Genomic DNA, 17,006 nt, shown 5'->3' with positions numbered 1-17,006 from the left:
GACACACAGAGAGAGAAGGTAATGTGAAGACACACTGGGAAAAGGCAGCCATGTGACTGGACAGTGTGTCTATAAGCCAAGGATTGCTGGCAACTACCATGGTCTAGGAAGAGGCAAGGGAGGATTCTCCCTAGAGGCATCAGAGAGAGCATGGCCCTGCCCACACCTTCATTTCAGAACTGTGAGAGAATAAATTTCTGTTGTTTTAAGCCACCTAGTTGTTGGTGCTTGTTATGGCAGCCCTAGCAAATGATGATGGTGATGGTAATGGTGATGGTGATGATGATGATGATGATGATGATGGTGTTGATGATGATGGTGATGATGATGGTGATGATGGTGTTGATGATGGTGATGATGATGATGGTGATGGTGATGATGGTGTTGATGGTGATGATGGTGATGATGATGGTGTTGATGTTGATGATGGTGATGATGATGATGGTGATGATGATGGTGATGGTGATGGTGATGATGGTGTTGATGATGGTGATGATGATGATGTGATGATGACGGTGATGATGGTGATGGTCGTGTTGATGATGGTGATGATGATAATGATGGTGATGATGATGGTGATGATGATGATGTTGATGATGATGATGATGTTGATGGTGATGATGGTGTTGATGATGGTGATGATGATGTTGATGATAATGATGGTGATGATGATGGTGATGATGGTGATGATGGTGTTGATGATGATGGTGATGATGGTGTTGATGATGATGATGGTGATGATGGTGATGATGATGATGGTGATGATGGTGTTGATGATGATGGTGATGATGATGATGGTGATGATGATGGTGATGATGGTGATGATGATGGTGATGATGATGGTGGTGATGATGATGGTGATGATGGTGATGATGATGGTGTTGATGATGATGATGGTGATGATGATGATGGTGATGATGGTGATGGTGTTGATGATGGTGATGATGATGGTGATGATGATGGTGATGATGGTGGTGATGATGGTGATGATGATGGTGATGATGGTGATGATGATGGTGATGATGATGGTGATGATGGTGATGATGACGATGGTAACGATGGTGATGGGAGTGATAAAGCATCTGGCCTGAATACTGACCAAAAAGATGGTCCCACGTGTCTGACTACAGATAGGCTTGTGGCATTAATTCAGCAAACAGTGGCATGGTTGTACCTTCCAATTCTGTATTCTAGTGGTGCCTCCAAATGGCACTTGTTGAGAACTTCCTTGGTGTTACACTAGGAGCAGGGGATTAGAGGGTGGTGCTCCTAGGCTAGAGGCTGAGACGGACGCTGAAGGAGTAGCTCCTCAGAGATCGAGGTGACGTTCCATCTGCTGCATTAATGTGTTGAGAAGGGGTCCCTAGAGGGGCCCTTTGGGGCCGAGGGCAGAGACTTGCCCAGCACAGGACTGTAGCCACGGCCAGTGCATACCAGGGGTTGGAGAAGCGTTGTTCGATGTGGTGGTTGTCTAGGGCTGGGGAAGCAGATGCAACTTGGGTGTGGAGGAGTGAGAGGGACAGGATTGGGAAGGAGGTTGGCCTTAATCCTGCAGCAGGAAGGTGAGATCCGTGGCTCTGTGCTTTGCGAAGCATCGGGGCTCAGCTATTCCTCCCTCCTCTCTGACCTGTGTCCCGGCCTCCCTGTGCAGTGCATTGAAAGGAAGTTCAAACCGGAAAGAAGAAACACCAAGTTTAAAGGATGGAAAAGGTAACAGCCTGAGTCCTTCCGTGTTGTACAGACAGGGTGTTGCGGTAGAAAGAACGTAAACTTGAGCATGGGATGGTTCTGGGGCAGACTTCTGGGGGGGAACTCCTGCTCTGTCCTTTGCTTGAGACGCTTGGGCAACTTACATTCTCTAAGCCTTAGTTTCCCCACGTTTCCACTTGATCCACTGCAGGGTGGAGGTTACAGTGAGATCATGTAGGACAAGGGTGTGGCACCTGAGAGGCCCTGAATAAATGCCGGTTCTTCCCCACTTAACCTTGTTTACACCTGGGACTCTGAAAAAGGGCTTCATGCTATTTGTAAAACCCAGTAGTCAGAGGCAGAAAGAGAGAGTTGGCATCTGGAAAGGCCTGCACTTCATGGAGCAAATACATCATCACTAACAAGAGGGGCTGGGTCCCCCGGAGGAAGGGGTGAGACGGATGCCGGGGCTTCTGGAAGGCCTTGATAACTCTCATTGGCTGCAGTAACCCTGACATCCTCATTGCTCTCCAGTTACTTAAAATATCGCAGAAAAGCAGGTAAAACCTTCTTAGCCCTGGGTGGCTTAAAAATAGCCCCTGGGCACAGAACGGCCAAGCCGTTTTCCCCATGACCCCTTCAGATGACCTGCTGCCCCTTCGCCACCCACTCCTGCCCAGAGATGACTCCCATACATCCTCACCCAGCCACTCTGGCTACAAACCTGGATATTTATTCTCACGTATTTATTTGAGTTTCCACTGCATTCCAGCGTTATGGTGGGTGGGGTGCTGGGCAACAGCAGTGAACACAACAGAGAAAAATCCTTGTCCTCATGGAGCTTACATTCCACTGGGGAGACATACAACAAACAAACATTTAATACGGATATGAGATGCTTAATGGAGAAAAGCTCACCAGAAAGGAGACTGGAGAGAGTCAAGGGGGTGTGCACTGTCAGATGGGGTGCTCAAGGAAGCTCTCCTTGCTAAGGTGACGTGAGCAAAGACCCAAAGGAACTGAGGGAGTGAGCGTGAGGCACTCTGGCGTAAAATGTGTCCCAGACACAGGGAATAGCCATTGCAAAGGCCCTGGGGTAGCTGCATATGTGGCATGTTCAAGGAACCTCCAGGAGGCTAGGGTGGCTGGAGTGGGGTGAGTGATGGAGGTGTCACTGATGGGGGAAAAGGTGATGGGGTCCGGGTGCATGACCTTGGTGGGCACTTTGAGGACTTTTGTTTTTACTCTGAAAAGGAAAGGAATTTCTTGGAGGGTTTTGAGCAGACGAGTGATATGTTCTTGGCTCACTGTTTCACCAGGATCCTGCTGTCTGCTGTGTAGAGAACAGGTTGAAGGGCAGGGAGATGGTTGGGAGGCTGTGGCAGTAATACAGGCAGAAGGTCAAGGTGGCTTTTGGACCAGAGTGGAAGGAATGGGGTGGTGGGATGCTTGGATTCTGGGTTTATGGATTTCCCTTCCATCACTCAGCTCATCCAAACCATCACCCAGCCCCGCTGGTTGTACCTCAGCCATCCCAAGGAGGTTGGGAGGACTTCAGAGGTGCTATTCAGCAAGTCCACTGCGCTCTGAGCTCCTTGAGGACAGGAATGCACCTTCCCTCTCAGGTCTACCGAGCACCAGCCTGGTGCCTGGCACAAATGGGGGCCATTTGTAATGTTTATTTTATTTTATTTATTTATTTTTTGCGGTACGCGGGCCCCTCACTGTTGTGGCCTCTCCCGTTGCGGAGCACAGGCTCTGGACGCGCAGGCTCAGCGGCCATGGCTCACGGGCCCAGCCGCTCCGCGGCACGTGGGATCTTCCCAGACCGGGGCACGAACCCGCGTCCCCTGCATCGGCAGGCGGGCTCTCAACCACCGTGCCACCAGGGAAGCCCCTGTGATGTTTATTTTTTTTATTTTTTAAATGTTTCTTTTTTTGCCTTTTATACTTCTCAGTATACTTCTCATTTTAAATCTACTAACTTGTGAGTAATGTTCAGGTTACCTATATCATTTGCAGTTTGTGACAGTGTCAGGCAGGAATACTGGTTTTTCACTCCTGGTATAACTTTACATTGGGAGAAAAGACTTATTAAAGCAGTATCCCTGGCCTTTCTCTGCTCCTTTGCTGAGGATGGTGACTCATCGGTTGGTGAATCTGGGAAAAGAGATTTGCCCGTCTTTTTTTTTCTTTTTCTTTTTGGCCATGCTGTGAGGCTTGTGGAATCTTAGTTCCCCAACCAGGGATTGAACCTGCGCCCTAGGCAGTGAAAGTGCCAAGTCCTAACCACTGGACCGCCAGGGAGTTCTCTGTAATGTTTGTGATGTAGGCAATGAGCCTGTCATTCCCTGGTCCCTAAGGTAGGATGTGGAGCCACCTTGGGTGCTCCCAGTATCCCCCCCACGCTTACCCTTATCAAATGTGTCGCACTGATTCATCATTGTCGCTTCCCCATGCTGGTCTCTGAGCTCCTAAGGCCAACACCGTTTTGTCCAGTGTCGTGAGCACAGTACAAAGCCCAGTGGCTGCCAGGTGCTCAGGAGGTGCTCCCTGTGAGGGAGTGAAGGCCCCTGGTCCCTTTCATCCCCTGTTCAGAGAGGGTGTGACAGCCAGTGTCAGTTTCCATCCCAGGAGAATGAAACTGCTGAAAGACTCCCAGCCTACGTGGTGGCCCTCAGGGCTTCTGACGGGAAAAGCAGACGCACAGAGGTGGAGAGGCCTGCTGTTTGAGTCGTCAGCACCCCGAGGGGCCCTTGGGCCGGGGAGTGGTCTCCAGCGCTTGTCTGCACGGCACACCGCGTGGACAGCTATGTCAGGAGGCCGGGGCACTTGTTGATGGGCCAGCGTCCTCCTGGGCTGGGAGACCCAGGCCGATTGGGACGGTGTAGCAAGAAGTTCTGGTTGGCTGGGTTTTGCCTGGATAGAGCAAGAATTGGACAGCCCCGTGTGAGATCACTATGTATCTCCCACTTCCCAGCTTGCTCACGTTGATTCGTTTTGTTTTTTAACCTCAAGGCCTTTCACCATTTCCTTTTTATTAATTTTTAAAAATTATACTTTTGTAACAGCTTTATTGAGGTATAGTTCACGTATTATACAATTCACCCGTTTAAAGGGCAGAATTCAATGGTTTTTAGTATATTCACAGAGTTGTGCAACCCTGATTCCAATCAATTTTAGAACATTTTCATCACCCTGGAAAGAACCCCATCCATACCTGTTAGCAGTCACTCCCCACTTCCCCCCCAGTCCATACTGAAGCCACTTTCTTTCTGTTTAGTTTATGATATACTGATATTTATTTATTTATTAATTAATTTATTTTTGGCTGGGTCTTCGTTGCTGTACACAGGCTTTCTCTAGTTGCGGCTACTCTTCGTTGAGGTGTGCGGGCTTCTCACTGTGGTGGCTTCTCTTGTTGCAGAGCAGGGGCTCTAGGTGCACGGGCTTCAGTAGTTGTGGCTCACGGGCTCTGGAGCGCAGGCTCAGTAGTTGTGGCGCACGGACTTAGTTGCTCCGCAGCATGTGGGACCTTCTCAGACCAGGGATCGAACCCGCGTCCCCTGCACTGGCAGGCGGATTCTTAACCACTGCACCCCCAGGGAAGTCACCACTTCATTCCTTTCTGTGGCTGAAGAATATTCCAGTGTATGGCTAGACCACGTGTTGTTTATCCGTTCATCTGTTGATAGACATTTGGGTTGTCTCCACCTTCTGACTGTTGCGAGTAGTGCCCTTGTGAACACTCACATACAAGTGTTTGTTTGAAAACCTGTTTTCAGCTCTTCGGGATAGATACCCAGGGATGGCATTGATGAGTCATCTGCTAACTCTGTGTTTAATGTTTTGAGGACCTGCCGACTCTTCCAAAGTGTCTGGACCATTTTACATCTCCCCCAGCAACGTGTGAGGGTTCCAGTTCTCCACGCCCTCGCCAAGACTTACTTTATGCTTTTTGGTATTACGGCTGATTTGGCGGGTATGACGTGGCATGTCATGGTGGTTTTGATTTGCATTTTTCTAATGACTGAGGCCTTTGAGCATCTTTCCTGTGCTTGTGGGCCACATCAAGGGACCTTTAAGAAGGTGTGGCAGGTGCAGGGAAGCTCCAGCGACAGTGCGGGGGCCCCGGGCACATGGCCCTGGGGCTCCTGTGTCAGTGCCCAGTTTAGGGGTGGGGAGGGAACAGTTGCTAGAACCTGGAGACAGCGAGGGCACGAGGAGGGGCCCTGACCAGAGCTGAGGCTTGGGTTGAGGGTGACAGCCAGTTCGCAGTGACCCCCAGACAGGGAGCAGGGGTGGGGGCCAGAGGGGGGCAGCAGGGAGGATGATACCTCACTCTCCCCCTCCTTCCTGTCTCCTGCTAGGGCTCCCTGTTGGCCAAAACCATCCTGCAGCCAGAGGGTAGGGGGCCCTTGCGTTATTAGCCCCTGGAGGCCAATTTGGGGCACAGAGAAGGGAATAGTGGAGCATGGGACACGTAGCACAGAATTAGTGTCTATTCCAGGAGCCCCGCTCCATTTTCCTGTAGTTCTTCAGGCCTGTCTGTCTTCACGTGTGGGCCTCTCTCTGAGACTGGTAGTGAGACAGGCCGCATCCACTTTGAGCACCTTTATTGTAACGTCCAGAGGAAGAGAGAAAACACCATTTCTTAAACCTCTTCTAGGAGATTGAGAAAGAGCTTTCCCAGAAACCTCCAATTTCAGGTCTCCTTGACCCAAGTTGGGTCACATGTCCTTTAGACTGATTACTGGCAAATTGCTGGGAGGGTTTTGGACCAGCTGGGCCCACACCCGGGAGCTGCAGGAACACATGCTTCCTGGGAGAAGGGCTAACCCGAATGAAGTCAGGAATGAGGAAAGGTGCTGGGTAGAACCCCACGGTGCCCTTCCCTGGGGATTCCTTGGAACATCTGCTAGACTAAAGCCCATGCTTTTTCCACTCCGCCATGCACCATGCCAGGGGCGAGACCGGAAGCCTGGACCAGGCCTCCTGGAGGGTTTACGCCCTCGCTGCTGAGTCACGCCGGGCAACGTGCCATCTCCAGCTGGTACCAACCGTCTCAGGCCTCCTCAGGGTAGGGTCTCCCAGCCCCTGTCATCCCTCCTCTGGTCCACATCCTTAGTAACGATTCCAGGGAGTGAGGCCCGACTCCACTCCATCAGAACCAGAGGCCCTGAGTTCAACCAGGAGTTCAGGAGATGGGTTTTTTTTTGTAGATTTTGCCACAAAGAACAAAATTTTTAAAACCCACCTGTTGTATGATTCCGTGTATATGAAATCTTCAGAATAGGCAAATCTGTAGAAACAGAAAGTTAGGCTGTCTTTTGCCAGGAGTGGGTGGAGGTGGAACTGGCGGGGAATAACTGCTGATAGGTACGGGGTTTCTTTTTGGGGCAAAATGAAAATGTTCTCAAATTGATTGTGGTGATGGTTGCCCAGCTCCGTGAATTATATTGAAACCACTGAACTGTATCCTTTAAATCGGTAAATTGTATGGTATGTGAATTATATCTCATCAAAGCTGTTACAGTAAAAAAGGACACAAAAGCTCGTTCTGCTTGCTGTTCTTTTTTTTATTTTTGCGGACACAGGCCTCTCACTGTTGTGGCCTCTCCCGTTGCGGAGCACAGCCTCCGGACGCGCAGGCTCAGTGGCCATGGCTCACGGGCCCAACCGCTCCGCGGCATGTGGGATCTTCCCAGATCGGGGCACGAACCCGTGTCCCCTGCATCGACAGGCGGACTCTCAACCACTGCGCCACCAGGGAAGCCCCTGTGCTGTGCCATTAATGACTGAAATAAGACGTCTGGAATATGCTTCTAAAAACTAACATGGGGAGGGGGAGGGATTAGGGAGTGGATGGGGTAGGACTGATTATGAGTTGATGGTGATTGGGGCTGGGCGGTGGGAATCTCTGTGTTTGTGTCCGTACAGAATTCTGTTTGTTTTATGTAATAAAACATAAAAAAAGAAAAAGATTGTTCTGGCTTCAGTGTAGGGGAGCAGATTTCAGAGGGAGAAATGGTGATGAGGGGAGACCAATTAGGTGATAGTTGTAGTATCCCAGGTGAGAATGATGGAGGCTTGATCCAGGGCTGTGTCAGTGGAGATGGAGAGAGAGAGAGACAGGTTGAGAGATATTTAGGTTCGAGACACGTGACTTAGGGATGGGGAGATGGTGTGTCAAGTGTGTCCCTAGGTTTCTGGCCGCAGATGGAGGTACCACTCTGAACTTGGAGAAGGACCCAGCAGGTCCCTTGGCTTCTCTTGTTTTCACACCCCCACTTCTGTTTCCCCTCCAACCAAAAATATTGAAGCTGTTCCCTTATGTAAAACCTTTAATCCCAGACTTCCTGTGCTCTGTGCACTCAGCAATTAATTAAGCTTTGGTATGCATGAATTAATTAAAATCCTCTCTCTGGTTCAGAGGGGCTGTCCTGAAATATGTAGATTCATATATATCTACCTTCTTCCTGGGGCTGATTCCCTTGGCTGGGGGAACTCCTCTGCTTCCCCATGGGCACACAGCTATGGCTGTCTGTCTGTCCTACCTGTCAGCACAATTTAATTTCATGTTTAGGAGCTCAGGTTTAGAGATGTTAATGACTTGTAAATTGCTCTCCAACATAGAGCTAGAAATAGAAAGGCAAGAAGGATTCCTGAGCACTTGCACAGATTTACTGATGGAGATGTCAGCCCCAAAGTGGATTGCTGAAATAGTGGTTTCCCCACTGTTTTCCTTCCCATTCCTGGACAGCCGCTGCGGTGTAAGAACATTCCTAACAGGGGTGCTGGCTTCCACATGAAATCACGTGTTGGTCTGAGACAATGTCTTCTGCCCAGTCCTGCTGGATGACTCTTGTCACCTTTTTTCCTACCTCCCCATCCAGGTAATTTTCTGATGTGACGGCTGAGACATGAGATCTTCAGCCTCCAGGCTCTCCAGTTTTTCATCAAGAGATTCACTATGGAATCGGTGAGTGGTCTTAGCCCATCCTGTCCAGAGAGCCCAGCCTGGGAAATGTGGAGGGATTCTTTTGGGGAGGTTGAAATGCAAAAGTTGATCAGACTCAAGCACTAGAATCTGACAGAGACACCATGGGTGTGGATATTAGTGGTGAACAGATCTTTGGCATTTGTAGAGCTGCAGACTTTTTGAAGTGTTTCCTGTCACATTACCTATCATCTGTGTGCAGAGGGAATGGTGGTGGGGTGGTGGTATGAGAATGAAGTAAGGAATGATAACAAAAACAACACTGCCAACAAGAACAGATGCTATTTTAGCTGAGTGACTCTTTAAAGACATTACTTCATTCATTCCGCCCAACAATCCTACCAGGAAGGGCTTACCACATTCATTTTACAGATAGAGAACTTGCCCAACTGGATTTGAAACCAATTTTTCCTGATTCCAGGTCTGCTGCCTTTTTCCTCTTGCAGTGTTGCTTCTTGGTAGAGGTGTGATTTGTCCCATTTTGCAGCTGGGAATACTGGGGCCTGGCATAGGCGCACATGATAGAGTCTAAGGCATCTGACCTCAGTGGGTGGAGATTTGTGTTAGTGGATGATAAAAAACTGGACTGGACAGGAAACGCCATGAAAACTAGGCAGAGAAAACTCCAAGGGTCCAAGGATCTTAAAGTTGCCAGGGTGACTTGACACAGGGTCCACCTGCTATGACTGGTTTTTCCCAGAAGTCAGCTTAGTGGCGGAAAGATTGTGGGTGCTGGAGGGGTGGTTGAATTCTTGCTCTGCCAGCAACTTTCTGTGTGACCTCAGGCAAGTCATTAACCTTCTCTGTTCTGTTTTCTTATCTATGGAATTGGAGTAATAATAGTTATGTTTCAGGTTTTCGTGCAGATGAGAAAAAAAGGTGTACAATAAAGTGTCTTGCATAAAGTAGGGACATAAAACATTATAATTATTCCAGTTTTTAAAATGAAAGTAATTTTTAGGATAATTAGATAAGGAAGAGTGTCCTGAATGGGTAGGAGAGGTGAGAGGCTAGAGGCAGGGAGGCCAACCTGATAGGCTTTGATGTGACCCAGACATGAGTTGATAGGGGACTGTTACCATCTTCCAGGATAAATGAGACTCTGCCTGCTTATCTTCATAGTTTGATGATTACAGGGTTACCCAAGTCATGGTTTATTTTGTTTTGTTTTATAATTCAAGAATCCAACACGAAAGTGACATTAGTTTTGCAGTTGTCTTTTTAGGTGATATTGTTACTAAACCAAACTTGTATCTGCTCGCCTGACAGGCATCAAGGTCAATCTACTGACACCAGGTTGTAGTGAAGGAAAGTACAGCGTTTATTACAGGGTGCCAAGCAAGAAGAATGGGCAGCTCATGCTCAAGAGATCTGAATTCTCCAGTGGTTTCCAGGGAAGGGTTTTTAAAGACAGTGTGAGGGAGAGGGTCACAGGGTGAGTGATCAGCTTGTGCACAATTCTCTGATTGGTTGTGGTGAGGTAACGGTGATGTTTCAGGAATCTCAAATCACCAACCTTTTGCTTCCCACCAGTCTGGGGTCTATGTGTTGGTGATCAGCATGCAGTTAACTTCCTCCACATGGTGGGGGTTTTAGAATCTGCAAAACAGCTGAAGGATATGACTCAAGATATTACCTATAGCCCCAAGAAGGAACTAAAGGTCCTTGATGTTGTTTTATGTCTAAGTTGTTATTATTTTGTCTTGCTTCACTGCTTTCTTTTCGTTTTGCATTTTCTCGCTTCTCTGGTTAAATTCATTCTTTGGAACTTGGGGAAGGCCTAGGGGGCTAAAGCTTTTCTAGAAACAAGAGGCGGGGAACACGGGGGTGGGGGTGTCTGTCCCTGGGAAGGTCCTTCAGGGTCCTCCTCAGTTTCAATATTAATTACAATTGCAACAGTAGTGCATTATTTAGGATTAGGTTTTGCTATGAATGATGTAGAATCTAAAAGAACATTGGCTTAAACAGAAGATAGAAGTATATTTCTCTCTTGCTTTGAACCCAAGGTGGTACAGGGCTGCTGCAGCAACTGTGAGAGACCCAGACTTTTCCTCTCTTGTTTTTCTGCCATGTGGACCTCCTTTCCCCCAAGGTCACCTCATGGTCCATTCTGAGTGCTTCTGCGCCAGCCATCACATCTACCAGCAGAAAGAAGGGAAGAAGAAAGGCAGGCCCCTTCTTTTAAGGGTATCTGCTTCTGGGTGTCACACTTGCTGCTGCTGCTTATGTTCTGTTGGCCAGAATTTAGTCCTTTGCCTACATTTAACTGCAAGGAAGGCTGGGAAATGTGATCTTTCTTCTGTAAGACCATGTGCTTACCAAAATTGAGGATTATTGTGATTGAAAAAGAAGAGAACAAAAAACAACAAAAAAGAAGAGAACAGATATTGGAGGACAAATCTTTCTTTGCCATGCAAATAGTTATTGAAAGGTTGCTATTAAGAGGGTAGGCTCAGTGGCCAGACTGCTGGTACTGTATTAGAATCCTGAATTCAGGACTCTAGCTACATGACCTTGGGAAATCTACTAACTTCTGTGCCTCAGTTTCTTTATCTGTAAAATCCTATTTTATACATTCTCGTAAGGGTTGCTTTGAACATTAGATGAGTTAAGGTAAAGCACTTGGACCAGTACCGGGAACGTCATAAGTGCTATGTAAGTGTTAGCTATTACTATAACTACTGCCTCTACTATTAGTAATACTACTTGTATTACCACTATTACTACTTCTATTGTTACCGTTACTGCTGCTTCTACTATTACAGCTACTGCTTCTACTGTCGCTTTCATGCTTCTCCTTCTCCTGTTACTTCTGCTGCTGCTGGTGCTGTCACTACTACTACTTCTATTACTAACACTCTTACTATCTATGACTGTTGTTGCCAGGTACCGCATATACATGTATAAAATTTTATACTCATAGCAAGGTATTATTTTCCCCATATGAAGATAAAGAGTCAGAGAGCACAGTAACTTGCCAGATGGCATGCAGCTGGCAGGATAGTGGTTTCCCTTTGGGTGGGTGAGGGGATAGTGACCAGAAGGGAGCATGAAGCAGCTTCTGAGGTTCTGCAGATGTTCTGGGTGCTGGTTGCATGGGTGTCAAAATTCCTTGAATGGTACATTTATGACCTAGGCAATTTTATGTGTTTATATTATATTTCAATTAAAACACATCATGGAGCGGGTAGGTGGTAGAACATGAGCGAAACTACACCTGATTCTAAAGCCCGCGCTCTCTTAACTATAACGTAAGGCCCAACACCTTTATCTCTTTTCACTTTTTGTTTGTTTGTTGGCTCTTTCATAACATGTATTGATCAATTGCTTATTACTTATGTGCCAAGAACTGGGCCAGGTTGCTTGGGATACAAAGGTGCAAGCAACACACACAGCCCTATCCTCATGGGGCTTTCTGTCTAGAGGAAAAGGAAAGATAAATGTCATACAGATTGCCAGCTACTGGGTCAGGCTCAGCGTGGGATGCCCTGGGGCCACAGGAGGGACACATAAACTGATCCAGCCACGCAGGTCTGATAAAATAATGTCCATCTCACTGATGCCCGTCTCAACCAACTCCTCTGGTAGGGCGGAAGGTCCCCACAACCATGGGTAAGCTGACCGCATCAGGGCTACATCAAAACACATAAAGAAGTTCTTTGCCTTCTCTGCTAACAGGACTGAGAAGGGGTCAGCTTTTCTTTTCCTTGTTTGTCACTGTGACAGTTGTGACCTCCACCTGGGTGTCCCGTGGAGCAGACAAGCGCTGAGCTTTGGAGTTCAGTAGACAAGAGAGAAAACACACGGGAGCAGAGGCTCTCTAAATGTATCAGGACATGAGTCCAGGGACCTCTTACTTTGTTCATTTATATATGATGTATCTTCGTTCATAATAAAAATGAAGGAACGAAGGAATAAAATCATACCCCACAACAGTGCAGTTGCCATCCCTGGAAAAGTTCAAGTCCAGAGGAATAAAGAACAAGATGTTCCCTTTTTTCACCTCAAATACCACCAGGATGGCAGGGGCAGCAAATGGCAGTGCAGTTGAATTCTGAGCCAGCAGTGGAAATCAGTTGCCCTTATTTTCAGGGGTTTTCTCCATCCGTAGAAATGAACTGACCATAACTTTAGACCCTCCTAAGCCACGCCCGGAGAAACCCCTTTGACTCCCTCTCCCTGCCTTTGCCTTTGCAAAGGTCACTGCAGACTCCCTATTCTTCTTATGCTGTGGGCTGTCAGCCCAAATTGAATTTCCCTGAGCCCAGCTGATGTCCCTTTTTGGCCGCAGGGCAGGTGTCAGAGGCTGAATGCAGCACAGGGACAGGAAATGTGTCCCCGGAGCTGAACACAGAAGCGTTGACCTCTGAACTCGGAGCTGCATTTCTGACATTGCTGGAAGGGTTGGAAAGCCTTATGATTTCTGGATGTGAAAGAAAAGGAAATGTGTTTTAGAAATACAATGTTCAAGTTCAAGTTTATGTAAAAGAAAAAGAAATGTGTTTTAGAACAATATTCAATTGTTTAGAACAACAATATTCAAGGGGGGAGGTGAATTATATTCAAAGGGCTGTGAAAGCCCTTTCAATGTAATTGAGGCTGTTTGAAACTCAACTGCTTATTCCATGGCCTCAGTTAGATGCATAAAGGAAAGAAATTACCTACCTAGACCGAGAATTGGGAAATTATGATCCTGGTCTTGTTTCCTTCCCTCCCACCTTCCCTTCATTTTTTTCCTTCCCTCCTTCCAAATTTACTACGAAGCTGCTGTGTGCCACACCCTATGCTGAGTCCTGAGGAAATAGATGAATAGGACTCATTGCAAAGCCTTCCTGAGCTTATCATTTATTCATTTAAAAACATTTGTTCATTCTACAAACATTTATTGAGTACCTAATTTGCTCTGGTCTGTTAGTAGAGATAAAAGACGTAGTTCCTTCTCATCCTGAGTTTGTACTTTATTAATTTTTTCTCTGTGAGCGTCTCCTGTGAGCCAGGGACTGCGCCAGTGGCTGGGATTCCAAGATAAGCAAAATATAGCTTCTGTCTTGATGGAGCTAAAAGACCATACAACATTGTATTCATCTCCTAGGGCTGCCGTAACAGAGTACCACAAACCTGGTGGCTCAAAACAGTAGAAATGTGTTGTCTCACAATTCTGGAGGCTGGAAGTCCAAACCCAGGGTATTGGCAGGGTACTAAAGCCTGTAGGGGAAAATCCTTCCTTGCCTCTTCCTAGCTTCTGGGGTTTGCTGGCAATCTTTGATGTTTGTTGCCTAGCAGCTGCGTTGCTTCGACCTCTGCCTGCGTTGTCCCATGTCCTTCTCCCTCTGTGTCTCTCTTCCTCTCTCTTACAAGGGCACCAGTCTTGTTGGAATAAGGGCCCACCCTACTCCAGTATGATCTCATCTTTAATTTACATCTTAATTACATCTACAAAGATCCTGTTTCCAAATAAACTCACATTCATGGGTACACTGGACTAGGACATCAGCATTTTGGGGGGGACACAATTCAACCCATAACAAATATATATATAACCATGTAAAGCATCTACAAGGGCACTGGGTGTGGGTAGATCCTGGGTAAGGATAATTGACCTCCTTCTTCCACTTTCTGTCTGCATCTAAGGGGACTAGGCCTTTGGGGCAGGAACCCTGTGTTGCTCCGAGTGAGTGTTTCTGGATTTTTTTGCCTGGGAGGTGAGACATTGCACACTTACAGGGAGAGTCTTGTGTGGTGCAAGTTGATGGGCAGGGTTCATTCCCACTACTCTTGTTAGTTTTTGTTTCATGGGGTGGCCGTTGAGTCTGGGTGAACACCTGCCTTGATCAGGAGGCCCGGACTGGTGGTTAGAGCTGTGGGTTCCTATCCTGCCTCTGCTCTTGCTGGTCCTGTTAGCCTGGGTCCACTTCTTCCCCGTTCTCTGCCTCAGGCGTCTCACTGTACCTCCCCCAGGGGTCTTGTGTGGACCAGGTGGGATCAGATCTATAAAGCGTTCGCAAGAGCTCCCGGCCCTCGGTAAGTGTTCGGTGTGAGTTGGTGGCGGTTAGGCCAGGGCACGTAAAACGTCCCCGGGAGAGGGGCTTACCCAGCTCATTCAGCACAGTCCCCTCAATAAAGACTGTTGTTCAGTGTTTAATGCCATTCACCATCAGAACAGTTTTTCCATAATCTTTCCTAAAGACAGTTTTCTGAAATATAGAAAACACCCTTAGCACAAAGACATCCACTGCAGCATTGTTTAAAATGGTAAACAGTGGCAGACAAGACAAAAAGCTGCCTTACAATGAGGAATGAGTTAACAAATTAGGGCAAAATTATTAAAAAAAAAATAGGGTAAAACAATGATGTAGTCATTAATAAGAAAATTATGATCACTTTTTAAAGGTTATGAGAATGCTCATGATATAAATGTCATGTAAAAAAAAAAGAAAGTTTTGGACTTCCCTGGTGGTGCAGTGGTTGAGAATCTGCCTGCCAATGCAGGGGACACGGGTTCGAGCCCTGGTCTGGGAAGATCCCACATGCCACGGAGCAACTAAGCCTGTGCGCCACAGCTGCTGAGCCTGCGCTCTAGAGCCCGCGAGCCACAACTACTGAGCCTGTGAGCGACAACTACTGAGACCCACGTGCCTAGAGCCCATGCTCTGCAACAAAGAGAGGTCACCACAGTGAGAGGCCTGCACACTGCAATGAAGAGTAGCCCCTGCTCTCGCAACTAGAGAAAGCCTGTGAGCAGCGACAAAGACCCAATGCAGCCAAAAATAAATAAATAAATAAATAAATATTTTTTAAAAAGAAAGTTATATTTTTGAGGAAGTGACTGCATTTCCTTGTGCCTCAGTTTCCTCATCTTTAAAATGGAGACAATAACAGTACCTTCTTTAGAAATAGGATCGAGAATTAAATGAGATGATACATGGGAAGCATGTGATCAGCACCTGGCACATATGAGGTGCTCACTAAATGCTAATTGTTATTATTTATCATTTGGTCTAAATTATGTACAAAATAGTCATAGAAGAATATTTAGAATAAACAACACAGATGAAACACACATTTTCCGTTTTGAATGTCTTATTCAAAGGACTTCATTCTGTGAGTCACTCAGCAAACATCGAGCCTCTCTGTCAAGCACTGTTAGCCTGCAGAGCAGGAGGTTTCAGTGTAGGAGAGGGCATCAGAATCCCATTTGAGGGCTTTTAAAAGTACACAAGATGCCTGGAGATGCTGATTTAATTGATGTGTGGTGGGTTCCAGGCATCCGCAGTCTTAAAAAAAAAATTCCACAAGTGACTTAGATTCTCAGGATAGATATAAGGCACAGTCACTCCCCTGAAGAAGCTTGCAAACCAGATGAGAAGATGGGAACCACAGCGTAATATAAGGAGAATAGACTAGAATAGCTCTAGACTGGGGCTCTTGACTCTGGGTCCCATGCAGAACTCTGTAATATTAAAGATCCCCTTGACTCCACCCCCAGGTGAATGGAATCAGACTCTCCAGAAGGTTCCTTTTTTTTTTTTGGCTGCGCCACGGGGCGTGCAGGATGCAGGACCAGGGATCGAACCCTTGTCCCCTGCATTGGAAGGGTGGAGTCTTAACCGCTGGACCACCAGGGAAGTCCCCCTCCAGGAGGTTCTGATGATCAGCTAGAGGGAGTGTATGCAGCTCCCTCCTCCTGTCCCTGGCCCCTTCCTACCCAAGATGCAACAGCATAGACTGAGAACCACAGTTTTCCCAAAGCCATTTTCTCAAAGCCATGAGGCGGATATATTTCCTCTGGTTGGTACCAGTGAATTTTTAGAAAATTATTTGTTTATGTGTTTTAAAATTAAAACATTTTAAAATGTTTTAATTGTGCTAAAATATACATAAACATAAAATGTACTGTCTTAATGATTATTAAGTGTATAGTTCATTGGTATTAAGTATATTCCCATTGTTGTGCAATCATCACCGCCGTCCATCTCCAGAACTCTCTTCATCTTGCAAAACTAAACCTCTGTGCCCACTAAATAACAGCCCCCGCTTTTCCTCCCTCCCTCCAGCCCCTGGCAACCACCATTCTACTTGCTGCCTCTCTGAATTTGGCTGCTCCGGGCCTCTCACATAAGCGAGTCATACGGTGCTTTTGTCATTTTGTGACTAGCTTCTTTCACTTAGCAAATATCCTCAGGATCCATCCAGGTCGTAGGCTGTGTCAGAGTTTCCTTCCTTTTGAAGGCTGCGTAATATTCCATTGTATGGACATATACCACATTTTGCGTATGCACTCCTCCATTGATGGATACTAAGGTCGCTTCCATCTGTT

The 17,006-nt window shown here is 47.0% G+C and overlaps 1 protein-coding gene across 8 annotated transcripts in view; it reads left to right on the top strand.

Moving 5' to 3' along the window:
• ASAP1 (ArfGAP with SH3 domain, ankyrin repeat and PH domain 1) overlaps window positions 1–17,006 on the top strand; it is a 340,108-nt gene that overhangs the window by 14,633 nt on the left and 308,469 nt on the right. For all 8 annotated transcript variants that reach the window (XR_007472790.1, XM_049700766.1, XM_049700768.1 and 5 more), the window contains exon 2: window positions 8,586–8,671. Coding sequence is in view for 7 of the 8 variants with exons in the window: in XM_049700766.1 (XP_049556723.1) it covers window positions 8,613–8,671 (59 nt within the window). In the remaining variant the exon portion in view is untranslated. The remainder of the gene's footprint in view (window positions 1–8,585; window positions 8,672–17,006) is intronic.

Source organism: Orcinus orca, chromosome 17 (assembly GCF_937001465.1).
Source record: "Orcinus orca chromosome 17, mOrcOrc1.1, whole genome shotgun sequence".
Taxonomy (NCBI): domain Eukaryota; kingdom Metazoa; phylum Chordata; class Mammalia; order Artiodactyla; family Delphinidae; genus Orcinus; species Orcinus orca.
Note: the sequence above shows the minus strand (reverse complement) of the source record. Positions and strands in the feature narration are given on the sequence as shown.